The following is a 21,816-nucleotide window of genomic DNA, read 5'->3' on the forward strand; positions in this document are numbered from 1 at the left end:
TTTCGGAAGAAGCGCATCGAAAACTATGTATACATGTATCAAGACCGTATAGGCCTATCCATGATAACTTTTGATATTGCTTAGGAATATTTTAGGCAAGGCGATCGATGTAAAGGAAAGAATTTCTCGTTTTCAAGATACGACACAGACCGGCGCCAATATACGCAAAGACGGCGGTGGTGTTCTCTTTGGTTATCTAGCTGTATGAGTGCATTCGACATATCATAAAGCTAGGTTACCAAAGGTAAAACCAGTCCAGCCAACTCAACGCTTACTCCACTCGGATTTGGAAAACGAAAAAGAGAGGTTATACCAAAAGGTTAAAGCAGTCCCGCCAGCTCAAAGCTTATGGTGCATACTCCGCTTTGGAAAACGAAAAAGAGATACGGACATAAATGGATGAGGACAAGGAAGATTCCTGGATTCGCAGAATAGTCGACAAGAAACAACGTTCATTGGTCACTTTGATACAGAGATAGCAAACTTGAAAGGGGGTCATTAACTCTAGACCCCCGAGGCAGTCCATTCGTCATCCCGAACATAATCTCCCTATGGGGAGCTGATAAGTCAATCCACTGCGTCCGCAGTATACCATATCTGGAGATTAGATACCAGTTGCTAAAGAGTTTGATCCGGGGTATTGTCAGCTTCACTTTCCATCAACAGTTCTCTTTTTCACCGGTACTGCATTTTTCGGCTTTCGTATCTAAACTCTTCAAATCACTTTGTGACAAAACGTTGTTGATCGTTGCTAATTTGCCATTTTGTAAAAATAGGATTTTATCCTTGGCACTAAATATTCAATCTGTTTTCTTTGTTTTTTCTTACGTAAATCTTCGCCATTAGAGGAATAGTGCGAAAATATGCTCCAATCACCCTTTCTTCCTAAATTTCTTCTCAGAACGTTCCTTAAATCGTCTTGAGTGATCCACGTGAAGGAAATAGTTTGATCATGGAGCTGTAGTAATATAGTATACAGGTAGTACATTTCAATAGATAGTATATATTAGGGAAATGCAGTATACTTCTCCAATGACAAAACATAGTTCTTGACCGAAGCAGTAGCAAAAAGAGCTAATGCATCTATGAGTTGCGTCACATGCTAGATTAAGTAGAACCAGTGTAGTCCACAATCAAAGATCGTGGATTCGCCGACTAGCATCGTCGCTGCACTGTCCTTTGGACAACTCAAACATGGGTTAGAGTTTCTCAGTGACAATTCTCCACTCCGGACGTAGTGGACCGGCTTCGTCTTGTCGTCCAATAAGGAAAGACGATCGGGATGACGAAATGGACTGCACAGGAGTCATTCAAGAGCGACTGACTTGTTCGAGCAAATAAAAAAAAAGCTCCTTGATGGAGGACGGGTTTATTAACTCACACAAACTACCATTGGTAACAGAAGCTGTCAATAGTCAAGTTCGATGCGGCAAATAGGAGAGGGTCACTGAGTCAACATATTGTCGTCTTTTGTAAGTGTTCTGGTCATCATAAAACTGGTCCTGGATCTGAGTGCTCCAGATGGCTAGAACTCCTCCCTCATGGCTGCTAGTTCAGGGCATTTTGGACACTCTGTCGTATGTCACATCCTTCGAAGTACAAGGGACACACGATCTGCACCCTCGCAAGACGAGTTGCCCATACCAGGTAATGCCAAATCAGTTACCACCAAGACTAACACTGGAGGAACAGGGTTGTCCGCTTCACTGCCCATACTTCTGTAGGGACGCTCCCAGCAGTTTGAAAGTCCTGTGAATGTATTGGTGTCTTTTTCTCTCAAGGAGCTGCATTGGACACTGTGAGGTGTCACATCCTTCGAACTAAAGGGACACAGCTCATGTGCCCTTATCAAATAGCACTTCAGGTTAGTTGTAGCTCAGTTAGTTGTCTCGTATCAGGTACCACCCAAGAAGTACCCGAGTAGTGTTTGAGGAGATGATATGAATAAACACCAGCAATGCTTTGTCTTCAAGTGACGATTGCGGTTTACCAGTTACTCTAAGCACGGGTTACTATGGGCAGAGATGGGGTGTCAGTGTCTCTCTCAAGAGCGTACAGAGGACTGTCTGCAGGATGCCTCATCCAATACTAAAGAGACAGGGCTTTTAGCACCTCTGTAGGGATAACCATACATCGTAAGGATAGGATACAACATAAGTTTGAATGTCCTGGAATAATTCGCGTCTCTTTACGAGACTAAATCGGACGCTCTGTAATGTCACATCCTACGAACGCCAGGGACACATAGATACACACATTGAGCGCCAGTTATTTTTCGTGAGTAGTGGAGAAATGGGACTTTGTCAGTAAAATTTTTTAATCTAGGCAGATTTCGCAAGCCCTCACGAGCGATGATGTATGAAGGATGGCCTGTGGTGTCATGAAATCCTGCTTAAGTTCAGTTACGCGATATTCGTAAATCGGCTCAATCATCGATACCATGAGGACTATACAGATAAAAGGAAACCAGACAGAGCTCTTCAGAACTGTCGTCATACATAGACGTTGGTCTCCGCAAGGCTTGGAAAAACTGTCTCTTCTTCTCGATCGTCAACTGCTTACATACAAGTTGGCCATCTCATTCGGGGTTGAAACAGGGTGCAAGTTAAGTAACGGTACAGACTCTGGGCTATTTCGTCCCTGACCGCAGGCGTGAGGTATTTTTGGTGAAGAAGGTGCATTTGGCAAGTGCATAAATCTCACTTTTCGAGAGTGTCCCCCACGCTGAGATTCTTAAGGACAAGAGACAAAGGCTGATGATATGTCATTCTGGATTGAAACGGGATGCAAATTAAGTTACGGTACAGACTCTGGGCTATTTCTTCCTTGTCCGCAGGCGTGAGGTATTTTGGCGAGGAAGGTGCATTTGGTGTCGTTTGGTAAGAGCATAAATCTAACTTTTCGATTGTGTCCCCCACGCTGAGAGACCGAAGGACAAGAGACAAAGCCTGATGATATGGCAACTTTTATTGGGCAAGTATATAATATACACTACAAAACTTAGAATTAGTGGCCGGCATGCGGAATCAGAAAAGGCTGACCGTAAATTGTTGCACGTGAAGATAGTGTAGTGTGTTAATCGAACTTGTTGGGAGTGATCCGCACACTTATTGACCGAAGGACAAGAGACGAAGGTTATGATATGACAACATTTATTTGGCAAGTACATACATATGAATAATGCAAAACTTGGAATACAATAACACAACGTTGATACTGCTGACGCCGCTTGAGCCGCTTGAGCAAGCGTGTCAAGGGATCAGATGTTGGGTCAGTGCGCATGCGGGGCATGGGATGGAGGGTGGTGCACTGTGAGTGTCGATAAGGATGGGGGGGGGGGGGGGGGGGGGGCAAAGGCAAATGACAATAGATAATAACAATTGAACAATGTACAAGTCGTAAGTAACCGTGACCGCTTTCAAGGTGGCAAGAACTGATTGCTGACCAAAACAATGACATATTCTGTTAACATCAATGGAGCATTCTCTTGTACTGTATTTTAGCCCAAAACCGCCCAATCAAAATGGTGCAGAGACTCGATTGACGTTTATTGTCTTCAAGAGGAAATTGATCTCAAAACTGATATGGGCCTATAGTATAAATAATATCCTACCTAAAATATAGGCCTTCTGTTAAATTAGGCCTGCCTTAAGAAAAAAGAAAGAAAACCTACAACCAATTCCTCTTGAAAACAAATATGTCAATAAGGCTCATCCACGCATCATTTGAGTAAAACAATGTAGAAACACATTTTTGCTGTGATCAAGAAATAGCTCCATTGTTGTAATGTTGCACTTCTTGTGCTGTGAAATAGCTCAGATACGGTAAATGGATTGCCACATTGAAAACGGAACAAGAAATAGCAATATTCTGGATCAGCGAGTACATACATGAAGTGCTTTTGATTTCAGGAATAAGCACATATTTTGCATGGTTCACTTTTAACAAAGAGCAACAATGTTCGATGTTTAATTTTCAGGGTCGAAAACAGGCGAGTGTCAACCCATTCTGAGCCAACAGCATGAATTACAACAAGAAAAGGGTCAATTCCGTTGGGAACTGCTGTTCCCTGATCATGGTTCTTGACTACTGGCCTGGAATAGAAAGGGAAGATTTAGATACCAAGAAACATTGAAATATACAATTTAAGAAATTGAAGTATTTGATCATTTTTCATGACTTTTTTAAAAAAATTTTCTATTATAGCATACACATGTTTACGTCTGCGACATCCTCATTGGCACAAATAAGATGAATCAATTAAATTGAACTGTCAGGCAATGGTGGTCAACCTGCCTCGGGTTTGTCCCAATATCAGTCACATGATGACGGACCTAAAGCCTCATTTCATCAACTGTAGCCAGCTTATCGAGTTTCATCTCATTTACCTCAATTGTGTTCCACAAATCTGGCATCCTGAATATTTATCTCTCAGAAGTGGCCTCGGTCGCGTTGGCTCGATTCGTGGGACGGGACAGCGAAACCACACGAGATGGAGCAATCCACCTGAAAAAAATTGGAGACAATTCGAATGCTGCTTCAGTGAACAATGGGCGATCTGTTCAGGAGACGTCTTTCAAATCGCCCATTGCATGTTTCATAAACAAGAGCTGGACAGACAGTTCCAGCTACTCTTCGCAGATTTCCTTCTTCCAATGCATACATCGCGTTTTGTCTTGACCACACTTGCATAGCTATTTACTTTAAGGTCACGTGCAGGTCTTATTGGTAATTGCTGGGGTGAAACTTGGTACTGCGGGACAGACTTACATGTCCACAAAACGCAATGTCACTGCTGGACTGATTTACAAGTCCACAAAACGCAGAATCGGACATGGACATCATTACCCCAGCAGGAGCCCAATGTAACCCCACAAATAGGGCCGTTTATAATGTTTAAGACATGTTTATACAATAACAATGCTGAAGCTATTGCCTGCAGTGACCTTGCTAATGATTTTTATGTGGGAGGGGCCAGGGACCGTGACTATTGATAAAGTCCTCACGATATTATATTCGTCAACAATGGGGCACAGACTTTCAGATATTTTCGTGACTGACCTATATTACCAGTACAGTCCAATATATATTTCTTTTTTTGACTGACCTCTATTACCAGTACAGTCCAATATCATTCTATTCTTCGTGACCGACCTGTATTACCAGTACAGTCCAATATATATTTCATTTTTCGTGACTGACCTATATTACCAGTACAGTCCAATACATATTCTATTCTTCGTGACTGACCTATATTACCAGTACAGTCCAATATATATTTTATTTTTCGTGACTGACCTATATTACCAGTACAGTCCAAAGATACTATTTATTGTATATTATTCTAGGGCTGGGGTGGGGGATGGGGAAATTCTTCAGTGACAAACTTTTTGATTGTCATTCTGGTAAAAAAAAACTCGTCCAAAGAAGAAATTTATTCTCATAACTTTTAACAATGCTCGAAAAATTTTTTTAAAATGTTCATGTGGCGAGCCGCCACATGTACCGACTATACCTGTGGATCTAAATATATATATCATCATTGAAATCCTCAAGAGAAATCAAACCAAGACAAAAAGGGTTCCATGCCCTTGGTTTCCATGTACCGCGAACGATGCTAACGATAGGATTTAGCTGACAGGATTTGGCCACATGAACCCCTCCCTGTCCAGAAGACGCGGGGGTCATCAGATCAATTTGAAACCGCCATGGACATCACTTCTTCCCCCTCACAAGTCGGTCGCGATGACCTCCATGTGCAAACCATTTTGGCTGTGGATGCCCTGGTAACCCATGTCGCCTAACCAGACATAGCGCGCTGCCTGACTAGAAGTTACCGCCTCTGAGACCCAGGGTTGAGACACTGGGGTCTGCCCCTAGCTGACAGGTGGCTGGAGATCCATATCATAGAGCATACCAACCGTACATAACCGGCTGGACTGGTACACCCTATCAGGCTCAGACTCCCCAACGGAGTCTATTGAGCGCAGCCGCAGCGCCAGTTAATATGGATGGATTTACGTCGTCAAATAACTGTCGACCTGATGAGCATTCGTTCACGGTACATAGAGTTTATCGGGGTTGGGGGCGAAGAGACAAGACCAGGAACTCCTATGGGGTCGCGGGCGCAATGCAACCCGAGGAACGAGATGCACCCAAAGTACAAACTCGAAAATAACTGGCTCATCCTTCGCCATAGGTGTCAAATATGTACCACTTATACAGACAGGCGTCATTAACGTTGGGTAACACCTCACAAGGAGCAATACCAAGCATTTTCAAGACCTCATGTTTAGCGAAAAGGTGTGACAACAATGATAATATATCAGATCCAATACCAGTCCCTTGACCAAACCCAACCATTTCTTGAAAGTTCAAAGGACGTCGGGGCTTCTGAAAGAAAAAGTATTGGCCATGACAGCTACGAAGATAGATCGAAGTGATAGATGGGCTAACTGTCTATCTGAAAAGGGCGGGCGGGCGAATTTTCTTTTCCTGAACCTTTTGGGCACTGTAGTGTACATTTGTACAGGGACTTTCAGCCAATCAGATTTCGGCAAATACATTACGTCAGAAGTCTTAGAAACTTTAGAGCAGTTGGTAGAGCGCTCTTCAGAAATGGCAGAATACGATGTTCGATCCAAAGATCGTGAGTTCGAATCCGGTTGTGGACAACATTTTTCTTTTTCTTTTTTACTCTTTTTATATTTTATTTTTATAACGCGTTTCTTTTCCCTTGTTATTTAGATTTTAGATATTTTAGTTATTTCTGCTGCCTGCAACATATCTACAGAAAGGACAATAACAATAGCCCATCTCCAAGATCCAAGGGATAGTCCTTCGGATATCATATTGAGCATGAATATACAATGAGACTTGTCTCATGTGAATGGTCTTCATCCAGTAGGTATATGTTTCTCTGCAATGAGACTTGTCTTTCGATACTGCCTCGTGTGTATGGTCTTCCTCCAGTATATTTTGATACTGTATGCTTCAAATTTGATTAACAAAGCACAAAACAATACAAGCTTACTTCTAAGTTTCATGATGACGCCCCGATGACGACACAGATTTATCGGATTTTGATTGGCTGAGAACCTGTGTACAAATGTACACTGTATACTGCCCGAAAGGTTCAGGGAAAAAAATTCGCGGGCGGGCGATTAAGCAGGCGCATACAGTCAGATATTTAAATGGTAAAAAATGGCCGAAATTTACCTTCGCACACCATCTTTATATTTGTATAGGAGCTATAGGTAAAACTCAATGGTGACGAGATTATTACTGCTTCCGAAAGAGATTTTGAATAGCCTTAGTCTTTTTTTGCTGCTGGTTTGCTGCGGCTTTCAGCAGATTCCTACCGACGGCACAAGGATATCTTTGAAAGCCACCACGTGACCGCAGGGCCAATGCATTGGTGTCATTATTCACATTTATCATCTTCGTGACCACGCGAAAACATGCTTAAAGCTGACATGCATGCATAAAAACCCAAACATCAAAGATAGAAAACACAAACGCGCGACCACCAAAAGACAAACTGCACTTGAAACATGATAGACACCCAGCGACAGGTCTCACTTGACTGCACAAACACAAGTTCATTGACGAGACAGGTCACAGAGAAAGGAAAAAAGAAAAAAATATTCCTCGAGCGGGTTCGAACTCGGAACCCTCGCCAGTTCATCCTTTCCGTCTTTTCTAATTTGGCCGTTAGGGTTTTTATGCACGCATGTCAGCTTTAAAGGGACAACCTGGGCGTGGGATTTCCCTGGCCAGGAGGATAATACCTCTGCTTGTCACCATGCGCCGCCACTTATCTCAAATAACGATTTTCGCTAGTGTGCGAGGCAGTTTTGGACATGACCTGTGAAATTCAGGCAGGCCTAAGGTTACACCCAGTTTTTGTGCACTGTTTATTGCAGTTCAATGATGTATTTCAATTTTCCTGTTTGGACTGAGAAGTCACGGTTCTACTGGAAGCCATTTTTGTAGGAAAAACCACCATATCTCATGCCACGGTTCCCATTTGATACCGCTGAATACAAGAGGGGGTAGGCCTATCACTAAACCATGGTCATTTCATAACACAAGCCTGGGAACAACTGGCAGGGTTTATCAAAGCTCTGGGATGCTGATCTCCGATTGATCCTCGATCGTCGCACAGTTGGCAGCACAGAGGTGAAATGAGACGATTGGTGATCACTAAATCCTTAAGGCTAGAGGGAGGTAATTATAATATGATCTCCACCGCCCGACCCGATTACGTCATTACCGGAATTTCGGGTGGGAAATACCCCAAGTATTTACATCACAATGGCAGTTCTGAAGTAATCGATGAGCTAGACGTTGCGGTTAAAATTTACAATCCCCGATCGGAAATGACGTAGTTTGATCGCATTCAACTATAAATCCATTGAACAGTCGTGCTTCGTTAGTCAACCGATGACCTTTTTTTGGGGTGTGATCGGGGATTGTAAACTCGTTCCGAAGTTGCCACCCGGAATTCCGGTACTGACGTCATCGGGTCGGGCGGTGGAGATCATATTATAATTACCTCCCTCTGGCCTTTGGGATTTAGTGATCACCGAGACGATTGGTAATTTCTGCCATGTCTTCATGTAAATGTCTCTGAACTACTTCGATTGTATGCCTTATCTTTCTGATCTGGTCAAGGTCCTCATCATACATATCACATGTCATAGTATCAAGGGCCGATTGGTTCAGAGATAGAATGTGTTATGAGCACGTGGCGTGTGACGTCATAAAACATGGCAGACATGACCGATCGTCTCATTTTCTTGCTGCCAGAACGATATAGTACCATAGATAGGGTATGGGCTAACAGTGTCCTCCTTTCAAAGGTCAGCTAAGCCGAGTGTGGAAATATTCAGAACAGCAGTGGCGGATTTAGGGGTCCCGCATGAATCATCCCTCTTTGATATTTTAGGGCACCTCTCCTCAAGAACTCTCCCCTTCATTTTCAGGATTGCACCTTCGGCTCTATCATGAGTTCTCATTGGTGGAGCAGCGCCCCCCCCCCCCGCTTCTTTCCCAAATTTCTTGATCCGCCACTGCTGCAGAGATGAGAAGTTTCAAAAGAATACATGTATGTGCGATCAAGGAAGTTTCGATAGAGAAAAATAACTCACCATGGTGGTGTTCACGTCGTATCTTGTGATAAACCGGTTGGGCAGCATTGGGTGTGCTAGACAGGACAACGTGTCTGGCGTCTGCAAGAAATGAAAATGATATGATAAGATTGTACATTGTATCAGACAATATTCGCAAAATTTGGGGAGAAAAAGTTGTGGAGAAATCAGGCTGAACTCACCAATGTTGAACCAGTGCTTCGACTTTGCGTCGACACAACTGAACGCTTGTGTTCCCAAAACCGGTCTGTCATACCAGGAGCACAGCCAAAGTCAACGCCCCGTATTGAGTACGTTACGTCAGAGAGGTTACCAAACCACTCATCTATACAAATTGTGATTTTCAATCAAATTCATTGACCCGGATACACGAAAATGCTCACGATAGAAAGCTGATTGGTCTAATACTGAGGTCACGGTCGGATGAACAGGAGTTGGACAACAAGTGACATAACTTCGCAGAAACTTGGCTTTTGTGGTATTTTTAAACGAGGCTACGTGACGTTACATGATTGTTGAAATTTATAGCCAGTAGTATTCACACTTGCAATTTTTTTTTAATTCAAGGTCAAGTTTGCGCACCGAGCGATTGAAAGTGGTCCGTTTTCGCGTGTGTTGGGTGCGCTCACATGAATTGATAGCTTATGCTGCTCCGCCTGTCTAGCTGAGAGTTATGGCTGGTCAAATCTCTGTGCTGTGGCCACACCCAAAACTTTGGGGGGAAAAATTCCCAAAAAATACAAAACTTCATAGTTTTCTCATATTCTATTCCTAACTTCTCACTTGTCATTCGTGACATCAGAACGAACAAGTCTTTTCCAATGATCGGACTACGTAGGGTTGTCCCACTCTTTACACCTTAGTGTGCTGTTTGTGACGTGAGACACCAGTCCTGACGACCAGCATCAGTAAATGAATCTAGTCTCATCATTTGGCGACATCTGCATTCACATCGAACACACCTAGTTAACCTTGTTAGTCGATGATTCGCTCATCCTCTCACTGCTCTAGCTGTGTCTAGTCTGCAGTTATTGAGCTGTGTCAACCTCTATACCGCGCACAGACAAAAAGTGAATTAGCAACCGTGGTCCAAGAACTAGACAAACTACAAGTCCCGGGCGCCACAACGTCGAAACGGTTCCTGGTGCAGTTTACAGTATAAAGAAAAGCTGGCCATTTCAATCGGCCGTCAATCCCCAAGATGCAAATAAAAAGGGTATGAGCGAAACCCAGGCACAGCCGTATGTAGGTCGTCGGAGACAATTCCGAAGACACCAGAAGATCCGGTAGAAGTGGAATTAATCACGATAGTTTAAAGTTTGACGACAAAAAAGCATGGCGGAGTTTTCAACCCCGTTTCGCGAATTTGTGAAAACATTGCTGATAAAAGGATGCAATATGAAGTAAATTGTTACATATTATAGCAGGTTTAGTAGCCCACATGCTACTGATCATTTTGATACCAAATGATATGGGATTCAAACTCTACACGTAGAATGAACCCGAATAAATAAAGCGAACTAAGGCCATGATGATGATTATGATACAGGAACTTGAGGAAGTTCACAGTAAAATGGTTTTCCCCCAAAGTCCAATTCTAGGCCCACAAAGGGGAATATCTGACTCGGATGAAAAACTATGGTATCAGACATGTAGGACACTCTGCAAGTCAGTTCCATTTCCATGGCAGTCGCCAAAACCTGACGGATAAATGTCAAATGATGCATCATTTTGTAATTTTTCAGAGAGATTACCCTGCGTACCCTTCGGGAGAAATATCTGGTCCATACTGGACGGGATAGCTTCAACAAGTTGGAGAAGTTGCAAATGAAAAGTGTTGTCTTGGAAGAGTTAGAAAAGGTAGCTTTCGAAAAAACTATATCAAGTAGAGATGAGAGAAGAAAGAACAACTCAAAAGAACATCTTAATCAATATGTTTTTCTTTAATCACACGGTGCTTAATAATTAATTGCAATCGATCCCCAAACCATTTGGAATGGTTGCTATTGAGGGCAAGGCCAGTGGAAACTAATTTATTCCTCTCTTGTCTTCATACTTGGTAAAATAACCATGTTACTTCGCACTTTTAATATGTCAATGTGTAACTTTTCTCCTATAGCCACTGAAACTTATTATGATATTTTTATCTATTTCAGTTTCCTGGTAGTGAACCAACAGAATCAGATGACGGAAGTGCTCCAACGTCACCACCTGAAACTTCCAGCTACAGGAGAACGAGCGGTTCACAGCAGAGTTGGGAATCGCCACATCAGGGAATCCAGGTAGCATCTACAACAGCAAACAACTCTTCAACAAGGCCGACAAGTAAACCCAAGAGAATGAGTGCAGAACAGGCCGTCAATATGCTTCAGGGTAAAGGGGAAGATAATGTCGATAGTCTACCGGTTAGGGGAATGGCCTTAAGATCATCCCCTCGCAAGAGAACACCAACAAGGGTTTCCCCTGCTGTGCGCAAAACCTCACCAAGGGTATGCAAGGCAAAGAAAAGGCTGAGCTCAGATCTGATCATGGCTGAAATTGTGAATGACGGTTCAGATTCTGAGGTCAGTTGTGGTGTTGATCAGCAAGAAGAAAGTGATGGCGATATTGATAAGGGATGCAGTGACGAGGTGGTTACGGATATTGGGGATGATGAGGACACTGATGTTGAGGGATGCAGTCAGGGGGCGGATCAGACAGTTGATGAGATGGAGGGTGATGTTCCAAAGTCCGATATGGATGTTTCGAATGATGGGAGCTTCGTCGAGTGGCGCCCAGTCATCAAGAAGAAAAAAGTGGCTCTTGAATCTGATGATACTGATTTTGAGATGGACGGTTGTGACACAATTTTGCTTTCGCCTCTAGGAAAGGGGAGCAGAAAGTTAAATCAGAGCGAGATCTTATTACCTTTGTCGAAAGGAAAGCAGAAAAAAGTTGTAGGAGAGAAAGCAGATGAAACGAGTAAAGACCTTGTTAAAAAATCTTCAGCTGAAGAATCAAAAACGTCTTTGAAAAGTGTTGACCATGACAAGAAGGTTCCGATGGGTTATTTTGTTGGCACAGAAAGGAAGGAGTGTAGAATTGTTCTACAGAAACTAAACATGGATTCTCTTCTCTCGGCTGTCAGTTTCTATAAGAATAAATCTGCGGCAAATTCTTCGAGAGTAAAATCGGATGAGATTGTCAAAGGAATGAGTCAATTTGGTGGTCATAGCCTGGAGACGAATAAAATGGAAGATGATAGTCACAGTGATGATACAGATGTTGGTGATGTTACACCTAGAAAAGAACAACTGGCTGTTCGATCTAGGAAAGGCAACTCAAAGAGGAAGCCTCACAGAAAGGGTGTTACTGTTGGTGTTTGTGGTGATGACAGTTCCAGTAGTGATGGTGAACCACTTTCTGTACTGGTGGGAAGGAATTCTCCTGGAATTGGTGCTAAGAATTCTGCGGAGCATTCCTCTAGTGATGATGAATCATTGTCTGTAGACAGGCTGAGGAATGGGAAGTCTCCAAGAGAGCTCGTAAGAGACAGAAAACCTTCTCGACGAAAGTCTTCGAGAATGAGTGCTGTTCTTAATGAAAGTTATGCAGAGATATTGAGTAGTGACAGTGACACAGATCTGGAGTCTGTTACGTTAAAAAGTAAACAATGTGATCCGAAGGATCCTGTAGATGAGACAAGATTAGGGCAACGGTCGCCAAGAAAATGTGCTGTTAAGGAAAGTTATGCAGAGACTTTGAGTGATGAGGATGGGAAGCCTTTGAAGAAGAACTTCCGTGATAAAAGACCAAGGAGAGTGTCGCCGAGAAAAGCAGTAACTGTAAGGCAGGAAAAAGTTGTGAGAGACAGCAGCAGTGATGACTTCGAAGACATTACACCAAAGAAAGGTCCCATGAAAAAGATGCATTCCAAAGATAAAAAGAAAGTGTTTAGTGCAAGCGACAGTGACACAGATGTTCAAGATGTGACACCAAAGAAAGAAAACTTTGTCATAGGTTCTGACGAAGGAAAAGAGACAAGATCAGGGCAACGGTCGCCAAGAAAATGTGCTGTTAAGGAAAGTTATGCAGAGACTTTGAGTGATGAGGATGGGAAGCCTTTGAAGAAGAACTTCAGTGATAAAAGACCAAGGAGAGTGTCGCCGAGAAAAGCAGTAACTGTGAGGCAGGAAAAAGTTGTGAGAGACAGCAGCAGTGATGACATCGAAGACATTACACCAAAGAAAGGTCCCATGAAAAAGATGCATTCCAAAGATAAAAAGAAAGTGTTTAGTGCAAGTGACAGTGACACAGATGTTCAAGATGTGACACCAAAGAAAGAAAACTTTGTCATAGGTTCTGACGAAGGAAAAGTGAAGGATTTAAGTCCCATTGTGTCTGAAGGTAATAAGGACAAGTTTAGTGAAAGTAGCAGTGACACTGACATAGGTGACGTGGCACTGAAATGGGAGACAGTTGCAAAGGAGAGTGAGTCGCCAAGAAAACATGCTCCATTAGCAAAGAGAGGTCAGGCTGTGCTTGAGAGCTCAAGTGATGATGAACCTTTGTCCAGCTTGAGAGGTGGAAAGTCTCAAAGAAATCATCCTTGGTCTCCTGAATGCAGCTTGCCTCGAAAAAAGTATTTTGACAGTTCTAGCAATGAATCCGACAAATTACCCGAACTAACTCCTAGGAAAACTGATCTGACGAAGTATGAGCAAGATTCGGCTGAGAAAGGTGTCGGGAAAAGTGAGGACTATTTCACTTTAAGCAGTGATGAGGAAATTTTGAAAGCTTTGGTTGGGAAATCACAGAAGAAACGGAGGCCGAAAAAAATTCGCACGCCAAACCAATCCAAGTCCCAGAAATTTAAGAGGAAGGCTGTGAGTTCGAGTGATTCTGACGAGGAACCACTGAGGGTAATTAAGGTACTTCTTTGCACATTTCACATTTTGCTGTCTCCTTGACCCAACTAAAAATGAAAAACCTCGGTTAAGATGGAGATAAGTGAAAAATCCATCCCTTTTAAATGTAACTAATACAAATTGACTGCAACTAATGTTTCAGGTATCTGAAGCTAACTCTATTTTACAGTTGTTGCTGTAGATTGAAATAATCCTTAAAACTAAGTTTACTACAATGTACATGAAAGTGCCTGAGTTATAAATTGCAAAGACTGTCTCAACCATTACCCAGTCTACAGTTTTGCCTGTGATCGATTTTTGAATTATAAACTCTTTTCAGGATCATTCCAGGACGACAAAAATTTCCCCGAAGGAAGTCTCAAAAAAGGACAAGAAATTACAAGAGAGTAGTGATCTTGAAACAAGCATCGATACCTCAGATAGTGAAATAGTTCCCCTGAAGTCGTCAGGTCAATCCAAGAACATGGCAAGTTTTCAAAAGGCCACGAAAAAGGATACTGGTGGTCAGGGTGGAAAACGAAAGGTAGGCAAGTGCCAGTTTTCAATTTTTATGCCCCTTTTTGTGTTATCATATCAAAAAGAAAGAGTAGTGATCTCATATTATGCCTGCTGCCAAGGATGCATTCAATCTAATCTATACTTGCTTCCTTGAATTATGTTTCATATCTTGTTTGTTTTTAGCGATCACAAGGCAGCAGTCAGGAGAGTGGAAGTGCTAGTGGTCCAAAGAAGAAAGCAGCTAAAGTTGACAAGGTAGGGCTAACATGTTATCAGTAGTCTATTGGTTTCTCTTGACAAGAGTTGCAGTGTTTGTTATACAGGGTGAGGTCACTAGCTTCATGTTCAGCCCTCCTCTTTCATCAACCGTGCTTGGGGTCGGCCATGCCAGAGTTTTGTAACAGCCATTGATAATTCTTCTTACTCCTTTTAATTCATGATTGAATTTGTTTTCATTGAAGGGTGGCAGTCTTGAGAAGCAGTACAAATTCCTGGTGCGGGTCAACCGCGAGGCAGGCTTGTTTGTCCATTACCGGGCCATGAAGAATATGAATGAGGGGAAGAAGATCAAATTCCTTAAAGAGGCTTTGGACAAGGCAGGAATGAAAGGTATATTGCTGTTGGGTATTTCAGGCCAGCCACCATGTTTTGTCGTAGTGGAGATTGGACATGGGTGGCCAATTTTGATGTTTGTTGTCCATGGTCAGACATCATGGAATTGGCCCCCTACTTTGCACACACTTCTGTCCATGATATGACATAATTCCACCATTTCACCGGAGCCGACAACCAGTAAATCCGGCTGAAGCTTATCCCGGTTTCCAAAGTATCACTCTCCCTGGATAGGATGCTGGTCTATCGCAGGTTAAAGTTCCCACGGTGTGGAGAATCAAGTAGGGTTAAGTGCCTTGCCCAAGGACACAAAGACGAAACAGTGCTGATTTGTTTACACACTTGTATATTGGTACATTATACATTGTATGGGTATGATGATCTTATCTTGGTTACTTTTGTTTCCAGGGAGGCCGACCTTAGAAAAGGCTGAGGAGTTGAAACTGCAACGTGAAGTGGCAGAGTTGAATGCTGGAAATATTATCAACATTGATTCAGGTAAGCGGCCATGTTAAAAGTTTCTTAACTCACCAAAGCTGATCTCAGAATCTTTCATATCCCAGAATGCATAGCACACTTGGTGCCTTCTTAGAAACCTATATCAGGCAGTGTCTATTTTACAAGTCAACTTGACAGCTGTCCGCTTCACATTTTTGATAGACATTGCATAACATTGCGCAACAGATTTTGGTATATAACGGCCCCATGAAAATGCTGGCCCCTCCGAGTCTGATATGTGTTTTATCATGTTCTATTCCTACAGGCACCTCTAAGAGAAGTTCCAGGAGTCGATCGCAGACAACAAGCAGTCGTCCTGCGCCGAAACCACAGACGCCAGCTAAGAAGAGGTTTTCAAGATTATCGGACATTATCGATAGTGAGGGATCATCGGATTAAGCGAGAGCTTAAGTTAAAAAATGATGGTGCCAGTTTCATTGCATTTGTGATTGTAACTCTTATTTGTTGGCTTTTACCAGGTGCTCCGATGCCCATATGTTACATGTACATAGTGTAGGTTTCAACCAGGTACACTTGTGCTTGTATGTGAGGTATAGTTTTCACAGGTGGCCTGGCCCTCATCTATCAGGCATAGGTTCAACCAGGTGGTCTGGTGCTCAAATATTAGGTGTAGGCTTCATATGTTAGGTGAACATGGTGTGTGGTCCTCATATATTAGGCGTAGGTTTCATATGTTAGGTGAACATGGTGTGTGGTCCTCATATATTAGGCGTAGGTTTCATATGTTAGGTGAACATGGTGTGTGGTCCTCATATATAAGGCGTAGGTTTCATATGTTAGGTGAACATGGTGTGTGGTCCTCATATATAAGGCGTAGGTTTCATATGTTAGGTGAACATGGTGTGTGGTCCTCATATATAAGGCGTAGGTTTCATATGTTAGGTGAACATGGTGTGTGGTCCTCATATATAAGGCGTAGGCTTCATATGTTAGGTGAACATGGTGTGTGGTCCTCATATATTAGGCGTAGGTTTCATGTTAGGTGAACATGGTGTGTGGTCCTCATATATTAGGCGTAGGTTTCATATGCTAGGTGAACATGGTGTGTGGTCCTCATATATTAGGCGTAGGTTTCATATGTTAGGTGAACATGATGTGTTGGTTATAACCAGGTGTTCTGGTCCTCATGGTATTGTTACTAGACCAACTTGATATTCTCTTTATGAAGACAGCTTATAGATTGTCCAGTTTGTGTTCAACGGTCAATTCAGTGTTTTACTTCCACTTGTCCTCAACAGGTGGCCCACCAATCTACCTGTTCACTGTCCACAGTTACCAGGATGATGCCTTTTCCCTATGTCGTATTACATAACATCAGCACTTGTAACATATTTTTGCAGATTATCATTTAATTAGGACTCTGGGACATTGTCGTAGAACATGTGTGCTTGACATACAGTGAAAAGCACCAAATGGCGTCACTCGTGCCAATACTTAAGCACCCCGCAAACATGTCATTTAAATCGTTGCAACCTGGGAAAAAAATATTATTTGAGGTGGTCATCGCAGGTGCCTGCAACGTAAATTGCTGATCGCTGCAACTTGCGATTATAATCAAACCCATCGACTACCAGTACTGGTTTTCCCAAGAGATGAGAGATCTTTCGGTCACCAGATATAATCACAGGAGGCCGCAGCCATTTTTATCGCTCCTTCGCGCAGTCATCCCCAGACCGACCCTATTGTATGAAAAGTCATGTAATTTTTGTACATGTAATTCTGTAATTTGTTAGACCAACACTATGGCGAAGAATATATAAAGGCTATACAAATGTATTCTTTATTTCCTCTTCATTGATAATACTAAGATGGTGAAAAAGATTGGTATCAAAGTTTTAGTTGTCTTTTTAGAAGATTTTCGTTATTGTATTGTAATATAACTTGATAGTATGTTCTTTGCCCTATGTGTTCTGGGTTTCAAAAGAAAAACCCATGCAGGTACTGCATACCTCATTCAATGGCTGCCAGGCCGACTGTTTGAGCTTTCTTGATTATTTGTAAAACCTCCTCTTTAGAGGTCAGTCAACTTGAAAATGCTTAGAAGTACTTTCAGTGGAGTTGACGTTGCAAGGTGGCCTTGCTCAAATTAGATTCATTTTGATGAAACCAGGGAGGTTTTAAACACAGAGTATATGTAGGTGTCAAAACCACCCAGCGATACTGAAGAAAAATACTCAGTTGCTTGTAATGTAGTGACTTATGTAAATGTAATTTGTACTTAAGTGATTTTAAATGGAAAATCAAAAATAAAGATAGGCAATCTCTGCTTAGGTTAGCTGTTTATGAACATAATCAAATAGGACGAGGGGGTTAAACAGGAATGCGCAATGGTAAACAAGACTTTTATAAAAGCTGTCATTAAAGTGACTTGTGTAAGAAGTTTAATGTGATCTTGTCGTGAGTCCTTTCAGGGATTCATTATTTTCTTTGTGGCCTTGTTGTGCTTGTTTGAATGCGTTTCTGGCATAATGCGGGCCTTGAGGGACTTGTTACTGGTCAGCCATCTATGTCTTCTCTTTTCATGTTGTTAAATTATTGTGCATTTATCGCCATGGATATTATAACTTTTGATGGTTTCCCTGTTATAATTATGCACTTGATTTCTTATTGCCTGCGATTATTGCCAGTTCAAAATCAAATTCTCGAATTCAACTCTGTCTAGCTTCCTCAGATGTCAATATGAAAGAGCTGTCAGTGTGGTCAGTAAGCTTTATCTTCTGATAAAAAAAGTCAACGATTTGTTTCTATCATACCGACAGTACTCAATGGTTAAAGCCGGCGACTTCTCGTTAAAAGAGTCCTGTGCTGTCGTAATGTGAAGTAACATGGAATTCCTTTAAGACATCAACTGAAGTTCAAAGCTAATAGGGCCTTCATGATTCCCATGGCAGTTAAATCGTAGTCTAACATCAGACACCATTTCTGGTCTAAGATTGTTAAATGTGGTTTAATTATAGAGGATTGGCTTTTCAGTGTCTTGTGTTGTTATCTCCCTGCCATGGTGAAATGTTTATTTAATTACGCACATGACTCAAGGCATATACATATATATGTGATTGGGGAATGCTCCTCTAACAATGCTTTGCTGGCTTCTTGTAGATTGTATTTGTTGTTACCCTTCTTTACTGTAACATCGGCTCATTAGTTAACCATTAACGCAAATAGGAACTGAGCTCTGACACAGTTAAATGATAATGCATTGTTAGAATTCAAAATTGTTTATTACAAGTTATATGAAAGCTACCTGCAATGGGGTTGTTGAAATTTATACTCAGAGTATATTGACACAGTTTTCAAATTGTTTGACCAAACAAAGTAGGCCATTAACCCCTGAGCTACATGTACCGTATACGCTGTTTTGCAAAGGTACAGTCAATATCCAATCAGCAAAATGTCATATCAACTGCTACACATTTCAGCTGCTGTTCAGTGTTGGAATGGGTTAAGAGGCCCTTGAATCAAAAACATGTATTTCGGCTTTTTTCATGTATAACCTAATTCTTGTTGTGTTAATAGTGACCCAGAAGGTGTTTTATCACGTGCCATTGTAAGCATAAGCTTAATCAGATTTCTTTTGACATGTTTGACTGGGCTGCAACTCCTCACATCAGGGGGTATATGGGTGTTTTACAATTTTAACAAGTTCTTATTTGATGAGCATTCACAGAGCTTGACACCTGAATTTATGAATGCCCGGCTGAGCATGAAGTATTGACTGCATGGTGTATTCCAACTTAAAGAGTATCAGAAATACTGGACCACACTGAAGAAATGTCACATGTTCTTTTGCTGAAGAAAACCTACATTGTTTTAAAGTACCATTGAACCTCTGTTAGCAGGACACTCTCTGTATTAGGAACTATGATTTTGGTCCAAATTGGTTGTTTCTATACATTTTCACCTCGGTAATGAGGACACCTCTCTATTAAGCAAAGCATTTAGCCACAGTCCCAAGGGTGTCCTTGATAGAGAGGTTCTTCTATGTGCTTAATCTCTGTACACATTTTTACTTATTGTATGTTATCTGCAAAAAATGTATTCTGTAATGTACCCTACTTGATATGAAATATTTCACAAGGATATCTTGGCCTCATTCTTGCGCTTGGCTCATTAAAGTGATAGTATAACCTCTTGTAATTTCGACATGACCAGGTGCATTATCTCAGCAGTTGTTCTGCCAGAAAGTTCTGTCAAGTTGTGAAAAGCTCCTCAAAAATGCACCAAATCCTTTGGAGTCACGCCAGAGTTGGAATGGTATAAAGCACTGCCTGTATTCACCAGAGCATTATGTCTATAACCCTGGAAATCGGGCTGAAATCTGGTTGGTTTGAAATACTGAAAGCATAGTCATTTTGAAGGGTTGACCATAGGTTCAACCATTTTGGCTAGAAATTGAATTCCAAAAGCAATTCGAACTCCTTCAAAATGAAGCTAATGCCCATTTAAAACCTGGGAGGTTGTTCTCCGGAAAGCAAAGAACAGACTCCCACCATTGAAATTGGCATTCACGAGTTCTGATTGCTTTCAAATGTCAACTTCGAGCCAAAAATATGGCGCCAATGGTCTACCCTTAGTGTTCATTCTTTGATTTGACTTTACTAAGTCAGGTGATTCATAATCAGGAAAATCGCAATAGCATGTAGATAATTTGCTCTGTCAAAACCCTGACCCACACCTGCTCTGTCTAAAGTAGGCCATTACTGGCAATTCCAAACTTATTATTGGCTCTTCTGCCACTCATGCATGCATACTGGCACCAGTTTTTTTCAATGTACTCCCCCTCTCGATATTTGTAGACGACGTCGGAGTAAAGAAAAACGTGACAAACAGGCATGAAAAAATATTGTAACATGGGCTATAAAAATGTGCTGATATTATTGACCACTGTTAGTTATGTTAATACCACTTTAGATATCTCATCATTGTACATGACAAAAAAAATATTGTTGGTATCACATGTTTCTTTATGATTTGTTGTATGATAGTTGAATAAAATGTGTACGTCATGCTGAATTTTGATTTTAATTGGAATCTGTCTTGTCATCTGCCATCCTCTCCCCTCATCTGCCATCCTCTCGCCTCATCTGCCTGGTTTGTAGGGAATCTTGTCTGCTGCCATTCATTCCACTCTTCTGCCAAGTTTAAAAGAGTCTTGTAAAAGTGACACAATAGCCGTCATCTGTCGTTAGAGCTAGGCTCAGCCATATAGCGGATATGTTTTGAATGCCCTTAAATACACATAGGAATGTCCCGACAAGAAAAGGTCTATGAGAAAGGTTTGCGAGCGCCACCGTCTTGCATTCATTCATAGCGTATTTCATGGCCGAAGTATGATAAGAATGTTTCCGTACGTCACAATGTTCGACGTCAAGGAAATAACTGTATGTCGAAGAACTGCCTACACTTTTATCCCCTAGCCTCGTTACACACAAAGAACTGCCTGACTTAATCATTTTAATTCTCATGATAGTATGTGGAAGACAAACTCCGTCCTTGATGGGTGTGAATTCCTTCTGGCATGTCTGGATTAGCCTAAAATATTTTTTTCTTTTCAAAACCACTCTGAATGTCCTTCTGGTGACGTGGAGGGCTGGGGTTTTCAAAGACACAGAGAGCCCAACGTCTGCGAATAACGACTATTCAAAATGTTTCCAACCTATCCTCTGAACTCGTGGTCAAGTGGAATGGAAGTAGAAAAAAATCAAGATTCAAAATGATGAAAAAACCCAAAATAAAGTTGGTACGCTGTGTTGCTTCCATATTTTATGTTGTTGATATGCTTTATTTAATATTTTCGCCCTATTCTATAAATTCGCCGTCTGGGGAAGTGGAGATTGAAATCATGATAAAAAAATTCCCCCCCAAAGTTTAACAGTCTGTTTTGCTTTCAAATTTTATTTCATTGTGGGATTTATATACTTCCTGGTCTTTTTCGGGACACTTCGTTCTATTTTGACCAACTTTGTCAACAGACTGGCTGCGCAATCCCGCTTGTAAGCCAACGCAGACAATCAAAATATTCCTTACACATTTCCAGACAAATATTTATCAATTGTAATTCATATTTGATATCTGGGTTGCTACTCTTTTTCTAAACTTCTTTTGTCGTTATTTGCTCTCGACTTGAG

The 21,816-nt window shown here is 41.7% G+C and overlaps 1 protein-coding gene and 1 long non-coding RNA gene across 3 annotated transcripts; one reads left to right on the forward strand and one right to left on the reverse strand.

The window, feature by feature from the left end:
• Positions 1-3,135: 3,135 nt before the first annotated feature.
• Positions 3,136-9,504, reverse strand: LOC135503587 (uncharacterized). Its single transcript, XR_010449924.1, has 4 exons — positions 9,335-9,504; positions 9,153-9,233; positions 4,389-6,393; positions 3,136-4,094 (listed from the first exon to the last, which is right to left on the reverse strand). It is a non-coding gene; the product is annotated as an uncharacterized LOC135503587 (long non-coding RNA).
• Positions 9,505-10,481: 977 nt separating this feature from the next.
• Positions 10,482-20,678, forward strand: LOC135503588 (nucleolar protein dao-5-like). Of its 2 annotated transcripts, none has more exons than XM_064797197.1 (8): positions 10,482-10,555; positions 10,898-11,012; positions 11,309-14,062; positions 14,379-14,582; positions 14,741-14,812; positions 15,019-15,166; positions 15,578-15,667; positions 15,933-20,678. In XM_064797197.1, the coding sequence occupies exons 1-8, from the start codon at positions 10,488-10,490 to the stop codon at positions 16,064-16,066; spliced, it is 3,585 nt and encodes a 1,194-aa protein (XP_064653267.1). In that variant the 5' UTR covers positions 10,482-10,487; the 3' UTR covers positions 16,067-20,678. The 2 variants fall into 2 exon arrangements, with proteins under 2 accessions (XP_064653267.1, XP_064653268.1); XM_064797198.1 differs by having other exon boundaries at positions 11,309-14,053.
• The last annotated feature ends 1,138 nt before the right edge of the window (positions 20,679-21,816 follow it).

The sequence above is a fragment of the Lineus longissimus genome, chromosome 2 (assembly GCF_910592395.1).
Source record: "Lineus longissimus chromosome 2, tnLinLong1.2, whole genome shotgun sequence".
Classification (NCBI taxonomy): Eukaryota; Metazoa; Nemertea; class Pilidiophora; order Heteronemertea; family Lineidae; genus Lineus; species Lineus longissimus.